Below are 10,437 nucleotides of genomic sequence, written 5' to 3'. Positions count from 1 at the left end.
TATCAATATCAAATCATTTTCATTTTCAAGTTTAGGAGCCCAAAAGTGTCTGAAGTGTTTGTAAGGGTGGGCTAACAAAGGGTTTTTTGGAGCCTTGCTAAATAAAAACTGAAATATGATAGCCTACCCGATTACAGGTAAGCCTATACCTCACGGAAATTACAGAGGCAAAAATATGTAGGCCTAAGTTAAGTAATAGTTCTTAAGAAAAATACATCATTAAGTATGACACTAGGTAATTTGACACGTGTCTTCTTCTGTGCTCTATGTATCACGTTGTTTTTAACCTGGGGGCCGAGCATCCTCACATCTGCAGCAGGGGTTTTGAATTACATTTTAAGCCTCAATTGGATCATTTAGGCAGTTCCTTTTGCCTAAGACTTGATCTTGACCAAATACCTTGCACTTTGGCCCATAAATTAAGTCATTGCCTTAATAACTAACTTGCCGTTCAACAGTGTTACTTTTGCAAGTGCATCATTCTGGTGCTTGACATAGGACTACAGGTGCAAATGAACTTTAACAACATTACATAGGTTACTATGGAAAGCATTGCATATGGGGTGCGTTTGTTCCAAATAAACAATACATTATTAGATATTGTATAATGCCAAATGTTTTCTAGATAGACTTTCCTTGTGTATGGTACCCAGAAGTAGTTGTAAAAGACTCCTGTTTGGTTTGGGAGAAACAAGCGACCACGGAAAAAAAGAAAAAAAAGAAGTGAACATCTTACTCTGTTTAACATCTCTGACTGTGAGCGCCTGACGTACAGAGTGCAGGTCAACAGTGCGCATGCGCCTCCATTTTGTCCTGAGCTCATAGCGTGTCAGATAATCACATTGTGGGAACAAAAGCTTTCTCTGCCCCATGAATTAATCCCAACAACGTTATCATTAAAGTGCGCATTGTAATGAGGACGTGTGCGTGAATCATGGGGGGCAGCTAGAGGCAGGAAACGGAAAGGATGACGCCCAGTGACGTCTTCCCGAGAACGTCACTGGCAGTGCTCCAATCCAGAAGTGAAATAGATAACAAATAATATTTTAAAAAAATATTAAACTGATGCTTGGTCAACTATCCCGTCTTTGTGATGTGTGATCCAAGTTCCCATTAATTACTGTCAAGACCATAGACTATACCTTTATTGCTACACACAAGTGAAAAACATATGAAACTCTTCCAAACCTAATTTTGACGGAAGTCAGATTTGGGACTGAATTGAAGAAAAACTATTATCAGACTGGCTATCTTCCTCGGGTATTTCATCCAGCATCTCCAAGTAAATGGATGGATTGAAAAATAAAGGATAGATAGACCACTTTTGAAATGAAGCATATTGTGGAGGCAACCTTCATTTACAAGATAATAAACCATCTCAAAAATAGGCGACAGTTTTCCCTTGCTAAAACATCAGGTCTGAAGTCATTTCCATAAGCTGAACAGTGTATTTAATTATATGTTCAAAACGTCTCAAGAACAGTCCCTTCTCCCCCAATGACTGGGTTTGTATTGCCATCTAGTGGACAGTCTTCTTCTTGCTTCACTTAGTGTTTGTTTTTGTCATCCTGAATTTTGCAAATATGAATATTTAATATAAGAGTTCAACTGTATATTTATGCAACAGCGCTATTAGCGTACCTGATGATAAATAGGCTAGTGTATTAATTATTTTATTTTTAACATCATTCAAGTAACATGAGCAGGTATGTGACAGTTTGTGGTTTGCGTGCAGGAGGAGGAGGAGAATCTCTCCCTTTACCCCTTTGGACTCTAGTCAGGACTGCAAAGCATAGAAAGCTCAGACAGAGAAAAGGTGAAGAAGATGAAGAAGCTGGTGGTGTTTTTGCTGTGCCTGGTCCTGCTGACCATCTTCACAGGTAGGAAACTTTTGGGGGTTTAACAGTAACATAACACGATCATATCGGGCAACATTCAAATCAAAAGGACAACTTTTTTCAGACAAAGCTAAGAGGGGCATACAGTACTTTGGGTAGGTCTACATTATTAAAATTCATCCCCATTTTGTAACAGAGATTGTTCTGTATTTTCAACCCTGCAGCTTTTTACAGGTATGATTTAGCACCAACAACTAATCATGTTTTTTTATTTATAGGGCTATGTCTCAACAAAGGTTATCACGTTACACATCACATATAGACTAGATTGTAGATCTTACTCCTTGTTTATAAAGTCACACATGTAATATAACTTGAAACTGTTTAAAGCCTCTGCACCGTTGTAAACAATTGCTTAAGCTTAACTTTGAATACAACTGCATTTAGCAAATCTTAACAATTTTTCATGTTTGTTTGTTTGGTTTTTTTTTTTACTTTAAAAGTAAGTTTTTCATAATGTGATAACTGGAGGAGGTTGCCACGTTGCTTTTGGGGCCCAGGCAGCAGCAGCTTGTACCTTGTGTTGACAGAGCTGGGTTCACTCACAGCAGCTCCCTCTGGCAGGGGAGGAAGAGAGATTCGGCCTGGCTGCCTGGTGGGGTCACGTGCTGTGTTGACAGGGCTCCCCGGAGAGACACGAGGATGAATGGGCACTTTGTTACCTTCCAGCCCAATACCCTGCCTCCTCATGCAAGCTGTGTTAGAGAGAGGGAGAGAGAACACTCTGCAAAGACCTGTGTGTGTGTGTGTGTGTGTGTGTGTGTGTGTGTGTGTGTGTGTGTGTGTGTGTGTGTGTGTGTGTGTGTGTGTGTGTGTGTGTGTGTGTGTGTGTGTGTGTGTGTGTGTGTGTGTGTGCGCGCGCTGCACCCTTGGTACTCGTATTGGAAAACAAACAGCCTTACATATCCTGGCTAAACAGATCAGGTCAGACACAGCTTTCCAGCAGCACATATTGGTGAGAGGGGAACAGCTCTCAGGGAGAGTATTTTTACCCAGATGTGCCAATACTTAGCAGCAAGCAAACAGCTGTTGTTCATTGTAAAAAAACAAAGAAACCCAACTAAGGCAGAGGTTGAATGAAGATCAGACAACCTCTGTAAAAAAGTAAACTACTAGACCTGACACGCTCACTCACATATACCAAACTAGATAATATAAAAACCCTTTTTAATATCTTTTGTTGTTTGTTTCACAGCCCCAATAGCAGCATGGAGATGTGTATCACAAGTCATGAGAGTAAACATTGATTCTGTTTACAGTCAACTTCTTATCCTCCTCTCCCCCTCAGATGCCAACCCTATCATCAAAGAGAACTTCGCTAAGCAGCTGCTCCGCAGCAAGAGACAGGAACCACCAATGAAGGCCGGCCACCCCGATGAGCCAATGAGGGTAAGGTTCATTCAGAGCAAAGAGCACAGACACATTATAGATTCAAGGTGGAGATTATATAGTATTGACAGTTGATCATGAGTTTGTAGCTTTATGAGCAACACTTTTCAGTAAGTATTTACTATTTGAAAACAGAATAAAAAAGTAATTAAACGTTTAATAAATGTTTTCATGACTCTAATCATTTGAGGATTATGGTTTTTTGCACATGCAGGTGGGTTTATTTTAAACTGTTGGACTGTTTCTCCATAATTTAAAGACACATCTTATTTCAAAAAATGGCATCTTATTGATTAAATGTTTGTATGTAACTTATGCTCAAATAAATTATTATTTGGTTTCAAATAAAGGGATACGTCACATTTACACACTCTTTTTGTATACTTTTCTTTTTCAAACTTGGGTTATTAATTTGACAGATCAGTTAAAACTGCTAAACATGTAAATCATCTCTAGTGTGTGTGTCACTAACTATAAGTAACACAAAGAAATGTTTTCAAAAAAAGTTCCAAGTCCACAGAGCTCTTGTGCGAAAGAGTTTAATGTTTGATAAAACATAAATGAAAATAATTTATTATTTAAATTCTAATTGGAAATAACTTTTAAGTGTGTTTTGTGATTCTTTAGCCATCTCCACATTAACCAACATTGATTGGTTAACTGTTTTTGCATAGTTGCACTGTCTCTCATTTGCTGCTCTATGTGGCCTTGAATTGTCCCCCGGGGACAAATAAAGTTTTTTGAATTGAATTGAATTACTTTCATGGCCTTCTTCTGCTGCGCACCTCAGGGCTGCTTGACATCATTAGAAGGAATATGATTTTAGATTTAATTTTTTAGATTCTACATTACAGAACTGTATTGAAGTATTCCGATTATGAATCCTATGACATTGTTCCGAGTAAGATGTGTACCTTGAGCCTTCTTGTATATACTTCTCATTTTACCATTTTTTTTCTCAGTTCTGTATCAGTATCCATGAATTCATTCCTCTCTATGAGTCTGTGATGCTTTGACAGTGCAAATCCAGACATGAACACCTCCGTTTCGTTTCTACTCATCTCTGTAATTTCACTTTGCGCTGTCATGTGCAGTTTATTCTGCTGTTGCGGTGAAATGCAAAAAGGCTGAGCAGAGGACTAAACCGTTTTGCGGCAGAGCTGATTATCTTAGGTGTCATTTGATCAGCTTTCTTTTGTTGTTTCTCATATGTCTGCATTGCCACCTTGTTCACTTAATCCCTCCCTACAGGAGCATCTTCTGCACATGCAGGCTCTGGATCAGAGGGCCCAGGAGATCAATATGGAGAACTGGCTGAACCCTCACTGCTACCCCCGCTGTGACAGGAACTACGGATACCCTGTCTGATCAGGTCACCATCAGTCTCCACAAACTCCAAATGCTTGATGCAGATGAATGCACACAGATGTAATGATGTGCACTTATCTTAAATAGCTACATAATTATTAATTTGACTTCTGCTTAGATTTTAAAGCAGGCCATTATATTTACAGTCTGTGAGAAGGCCTAAATCCTCTGTCCAAAATTACACAAACTGTCAGACTTACAGATATCACATAACAACTCACAACACCTGATTACATTTTAAAACAACGCCAGGCTATTCCTGCATTAAATAACCTTATGTCATTCATCCAAAATGAATCTGATTTCAGAATCGTTCTTCTTTATCATAAACAGAATGTTTACGTCTATGATTTTCACTATTGTTGAGTTATTTCTCTTCCTGTTTTGTGATTTTATCTGTCTATTTGGCACAACAGGAAACCACAGAAACGATTTCTGGGTAAAACTTATGGTGTCCTTTTTACAGCACTGCTACCGTCTTTCAATCATCCAAATACAAACTGGATCAAAATCAACATGTTTGATTTGTTTTACAGTTCCGCTAATTTAGGGTGATTTAGGGCACAATCTCTAGGGTGGTTTTGAAAAGGCTCCAAATCATCTGGAAAACCCACATACAGGGATATTTTCTTCAGGATTATAACTCAGTGATGTACTTATTTTCAGTATAAATAACAAATCCCTCTCATGAAAATTCAACATTAGGCTATATATTGGTCTCAATATATATCACGATAAAATGGTGGAATTGAAGGGTCACAGATCAATGCTGTCTGATTGTCATTGTTTGAACAGTTCTTGTTTGTTTTTACAGTGACCAACCGAAAGTGAAGACATGAATTCAAGAAAGGCAACAATGAAAATAAAAAGATGAAATATTCTCTCCTCAAATGACCATGGGATGCCTGCTGACTAATGGTCATATATAATCTTACTGTATAACAGCTGTGTAGTTTAGTGTCATCTTTATTGTGTTGTAACTTGAGTAAAATGTGCCAACATAAATAAACCATAACGCATGAGAGCCTATGCTGTGTGATCATCATTATTATGTTGGGAGGGCAAACAGGGCAAAAGGGAGTGATGAAACCCGAGGTCGTCGACATTTCCTTCAGTAGCGATATTTTCTTCTGCTTTTCTTCCTCAGTTAGCCTAAAATGCAAGCTGTAGTCACCTGAGAATTGAAATAATGTTATTATAGCCGATAGAAAATGACGCGTGTCCAGCCAGGCAATTATAGCGATCATAGGCGAGAAAGTTTTACATTTGTTCCTCTACATTTTGTTTGTTTATGTTTGATTTGTTAAAGGCCAGGAGCAGCTGTGTGACCAAAAGCAGGATGGACATTTTTATTTCGATTAGATCGGTTAAACATCTGCGCAATAAACATGCGTTTTAAAAATAGTAAAATAGGCCATTTCTTTTCAGCTTTTAGGCTACTGCATCCTCCTTCAAAAGGTAATCCTGTGTGACAGATCAATGTGACAGAGGGATTTAAGATTTAAGATGTAGTCCAATACTGCACAGGGAAGGCTGAGCTTTAAAAGACCCGAGCGGGGGAAAAGTGCTGAAGTCTGAAATCAAAGCCGATCTTTAGCGCAGTGCTGATAAATCAATCAAACCATTTCTGTTGCGCCAATTCAGAACAAATATTATCTCAAGACACTTTACAAAAGAGCTAATAGGCCTACAAGAACTTACTGTTTGCAATATTATGTTACAAACACAGATGAAAGACCTTGCTCTTTGTTGGGCTATGTTCTCTAAACAATGCAATACAATGGTATAGGCCTGTTTTAATGATATGTCGACTTACAGGAGAACTTCCGCTTATTAAGGAGTGCAATAAAGCAGCAACATAAATAGGGCCTATAAGAACCAAATAGGCCTATTTGTTTTTATGTTTAAATTATCCTATTTCACGGCCTGTTTTTAATAGCGAGATTGAGAACGCATTAAATAAATACCTGCATAGCCTATAGCTTCGGCTATATGAACAAGCAGCGGACTTTATTCTAGGCCTTAAGAAGTGAGTTTCCTTTTTTTCTGACATGAATGAGCAGAACTCAATGTAGGCCTATATGATCTATCTGCTCGGGGCCTATGGCTTCACTCCGTTCTCATTGTAAATATTTTCTGTAAAGACCAAAGGAACCTATTTTAAATAAGCCGAACGCATTTTTAATCATTCTGCATAGGGACAGCATGAACAACATCAATATCCCTGAGAATATATTTTGAGGCCTTCATTACTGCATGTGAGATTTTGAATGAATCAAATGGAAATCTCAGTTGAAGTCATGGCTGGGTTAAAGGCCCGGAGCGGACCGCGCTCTAAAACATTGATAATAAAACATTACAGATAAATAGACACAAGCATATTCAAAGGATTTATTTCAAGAGCGTCTACAAAGTTATTTGACACCAACTCCTTTTATTCGAGCGAAGCTTCGAGAACGTTTTTATGAAAATGTAAAATATAGCCTACTATGTTAAATGTGAATGCTAGAGATCTCTGCACACTGTGTCCACGATGAATTCATTCATCTTCTCTTTAGAAATGTTAACAGGACAAACTCTTAGTCCAACTCGGACTCTGAACACAACCCAAATGGATTACTTCTTCATAATACTTTTCAATTCAAAGTGCTTGAGTCCATTTTTAAATAATCAATATAGAATTGAACGGGTTCTCTTCCATCTAATAGGTTCAATTTGTAGATAAATATTCAAAACACGGATTGAATTTAATATTCAAGCCTGCTCTCACTTCTTGAAAAGTGTTAGCATGATATGATCAGGCTGGAAGATATCTGAGTGACAAAAATACATTCTAGTTAGTTTCAGTTGAAAAATACTTAAATTCAAAAGCTCTGTACACAAAGTAGCTAAGTGCTGCAAAGAAAACATGCCACCCATTCATGTTCAACCAATGCAAAATGTGAAATGAACTTTGCTTGATTTGGTCAATACAGTAAACAGATGTCTGACTTTATCATATTTACATTTGCACATAACATATTTTTGCTTTTATACATTTATTACAAAACAGCTTTGCCTAAAGATCACACTTTGTATAAACTTTGAATTATTCTAATGAGAATCAGAGAAAGTGAAGCATAAAGAAAATCCTTTAAGCAATCATCTTTTGTCTTTGAAGAACCCTTTTGAAGTGCTGCTCTCTTTGATAGTGACAGTCAGGAAGTTGGTGGTCACGTCGGTCACCAGAACCTTCTCCACGTTACCGAGGGAGGGCTTCCACGTCACCTCGTTGACTTCGTCGTCGAGCCTGGTGGGAGACGGCCTGTCTAAGAAGTAGGGCTTCTCCATCTGTGGGAGCTCCAGTGGGCGACTCAGGTTTTGGCTCATTTTGGACTGGTGCTTGAAGTGTGCCAGGCAGCTGGAGCTGTCCTTAGTCCTGTGTGTGTCCATGTCCAATCTGTGTGGATGCAGGCTGTGGTCTGAGTAAAACTGCTTGTGGGAACCTCCACCTGAGGCTCCTATGTTGTGTGTGTGGTGATGGTGGTGGTGATGATGATGGTGTTTATGACTGTGGTTTTCTGGATGTCTGCGGGCAACTTTGACCATCCTCATCTCCTCGACCCCCTGGTATTTTGACACCTTGTACTGGCCCAGCTGCTCACCTGCTCTCCCCTTGTGTGGCTCGGGGACCACAGGTCTGAAGCTGCTGTCCTTGAAGCGGGGCTTAGGCTTTGGGCCTCTTTTTTTAGGTACATGGATGAGTCCATCTGGGCTGGTTTGCTGAAGGAAGGGCTGCTGGTAATCCCGGATGCTAAACTCAGGCGGTCGGATACGAACACTTTCCCCACGGTTGACAGTGCTGGGAGGGAAGATGGTGGGAACAACGGCCCTCAGACCCTCTCTGGCTCTGGGGGTGACAATCGGCTCTGGGGTTGGGTAGGTGACGTGCATCCCTCGCACTGCTTCCCTTCTGAACTCATAGGATTTGGCTTTAACTTTAGCCTGGGCCTATTACAAGTTAGAAAGTAGGATGTTTTAAAAACTGACCATTACAATATTTTTTTTCCCCTTTCTTCTTATTTTTAGCCCGTCTATAGACCACATTTAAAACCGTCATAAGACAGCAATGACAGTGTGACAGTGAGTCAGCATGCAAAATACCAGTAACCCAAAACAGCTTAAAGGAATAATTAATCACTTACATTTATTCATTCAAAAAGGTGTGCTTTCCATGCAACATATATGAAAACGTCAGAGCTAAAAAGGGCCTGTTGAAATTTAAATACTGCAAATCCATGCCTTGCATTGGGCACACAATGCAAGGCAGTATTTGTGATATTGCTGATCACTACAGCCCCAAACACTTCCTATCAGGCCATCGAATTTATTGGGGGAAATTCCACAACATTGTTTTAGAAACCATATTATAATATGTGGGTCTTTATTTCAAGATGAGCTGTCAGGGCATAAAGCAATGTTCATGGTTTGTGGTCATGAAGAGCTGACAGCATCAGACTGTGACTACATTCCTCATAAGAAAAGAATAGATTAAGATAATTTCATATAAATAAATACGCTTTCACTTCACGTGTACACCAGGATTCAATGACTGTTTGTTAAAGGCGTCTAAACCTTTCATGTATGTCAACAGTTCCCCATTAGTTAATTCACACACTGAGGGCACAGCCATTAAATCGATGCGCTGTTTTGAGACAATTAACACTAAAACAGTGACCTATGCAATGAAGTAAAACATCAACTGCAAAGTTACTTGCTGAGATTTACTTTAAGGACATAAGTCAGAGACCAGAAAACACATGCAACACATACGAACACGTGAATGACAGCAGCGATCATTCAATCACAAACATTTACCTTGAGTAGAAATGTCTTAGGTTTCGGTCCTCTCTTTTTGGGCCCAAACAGCTCCCTTTCACGCTCTCTGGTTTAAAAAGATCAAATAAGTGACACCCATTTAGAGTGTCATGGGGACAAAGTGCACAGAAGACACTGCATATTTAGTGGACATGTTGACATTCACTGGGTCTGCCCATAAAGGCCAGAGCAGATATCTTACCTCTGCTCAAAAGCAACAAACAGGCGGGAGTCCAAAATGTTTTCCTCTGGTTCCCAAGTGCTGTATCTGTAATTTTAAACAAGAAGTGAGACTGAGGAAAACGAGCGCAGATACACCAGGAGGGTGGCAGCAGCAGCAGTGTTAGCCCACAAAGCTAAAGTCTGCATCGTTTAATCCCGCTGTTTGAGCTAGCTGTGACGAGCTAACCACAGACACAGCAGAGACAGTACAGACTCTTGAAAAAACATGCAGTGTAGCAGCACTTACTTGGGAGACCAGCCCTTCCATTTTACAAGGTATTCAATCCGACCCTGCATGCCAGAAGAAACACACAGATAATAAATTTTTAAAGCGATGTTATTCCATTGTATTGAACACCCAGTGAGAAAAAGGGGGGCACGTTACATCCCACGCCTACCTTCCTTATCCTCCGTTTGATGATAGACTCGGCAGCGAACACCCTCTCCCCGACAGCAGACAGCTCCATGTTTACTCCAGCACGTCCTCCCGTTAGCTTGCTGCACGCTAACGCTAGCCGAGCAGATCTTTTTCTCCAGTCCCAGCCACTCTGAATTCCCGACAGACCATAATACTCAGAGCAGAATAGACGTCAGCGCAATTTTTTTTACATCGTTGCCAAGGAACCACAGTCGGTGGAACCTCTAGGAGAACGCCCATTGGCCCGACCGTTGCTACGTGCTCGGGTTGCTAAGTGAGGGGAGG

At 40.0% G+C, this 10,437-nt stretch overlaps 2 protein-coding genes across 2 annotated transcripts; one reads left to right on the top strand and one right to left on the bottom strand.

Moving 5' to 3' along the window:
• The first annotated feature begins 118 nt into the window (after positions 1-118).
• Positions 119-5,682, top strand: cUnh17orf67 (chromosome Un C17orf67 homolog). Its single transcript, XM_079337509.1, has 5 exons — positions 119-137; positions 1,736-1,880; positions 3,187-3,287; positions 4,539-4,659; positions 5,470-5,682. The coding sequence occupies exons 2-4, from the start codon at positions 1,826-1,828 to the stop codon at positions 4,653-4,655; spliced, it is 273 nt and encodes a 90-aa protein (XP_079193635.1). The 5' UTR covers positions 119-137; positions 1,736-1,825; the 3' UTR covers positions 4,656-4,659; positions 5,470-5,682.
• Positions 5,683-7,033: 1,351 nt separating this feature from the next.
• On the bottom strand, positions 7,034-10,437 carry cbx8b (chromobox homolog 8b). Its single transcript, XM_079337486.1, has 5 exons — positions 10,133-10,437; positions 9,982-10,025; positions 9,715-9,780; positions 9,513-9,579; positions 7,034-8,645 (listed from the first exon to the last, which is right to left on the bottom strand). The coding sequence occupies exons 1-5, from the start codon at positions 10,199-10,201 to the stop codon at positions 7,797-7,799; spliced, it is 1,095 nt and encodes a 364-aa protein (XP_079193612.1). The 5' UTR covers positions 10,202-10,437; the 3' UTR covers positions 7,034-7,796.

This window comes from Symphodus melops, assembly GCF_947650265.1.
Source record: "Symphodus melops genome assembly, chromosome: 2".
In the NCBI taxonomy this organism is placed as follows: domain Eukaryota; kingdom Metazoa; phylum Chordata; class Actinopteri; order Labriformes; family Labridae; genus Symphodus; species Symphodus melops.
The sequence above is the reverse complement of the archived record's forward strand: the minus strand, read 5'-3'. Positions and strand labels throughout refer to the sequence as shown.

Excerpts from the sequence above, each read along its gene's own strand:
- cbx8b (XM_079337486.1), bottom strand. The coding sequence starts at position 10,201 with ATGGAGCTGTCTGCTGTCGGGGAGAGGGTGTTCGCTGCCGAGTCTATC. Across the intron at positions 9,781-9,981 it reads TGGAAGGGCTGGTCTCCCAA|ATACAGCACTTGGGAACCAG; the intron begins GTAAGTGCTGCT and ends TTAAAATTACAG. Across the intron at positions 8,646-9,512 it reads CTAAGACATTTCTACTCAAG|GCCCAGGCTAAAGTTAAAGC; the intron begins GTAAATGTTTGT and ends AACTTGTAATAG.
- cUnh17orf67 (XM_079337509.1), top strand. The coding sequence starts at position 1,826 with ATGAAGAAGCTGGTGGTGTTTTTGCTGTGCCTGGTCCTGCTGACCATC. Across the intron at positions 1,881-3,186 it reads CCTGCTGACCATCTTCACAG|ATGCCAACCCTATCATCAAA; the intron begins GTAGGAAACTTT and ends TCTCCCCCTCAG. Across the intron at positions 3,288-4,538 it reads ACCCCGATGAGCCAATGAGG|GAGCATCTTCTGCACATGCA; the intron begins GTAAGGTTCATT and ends CCCTCCCTACAG.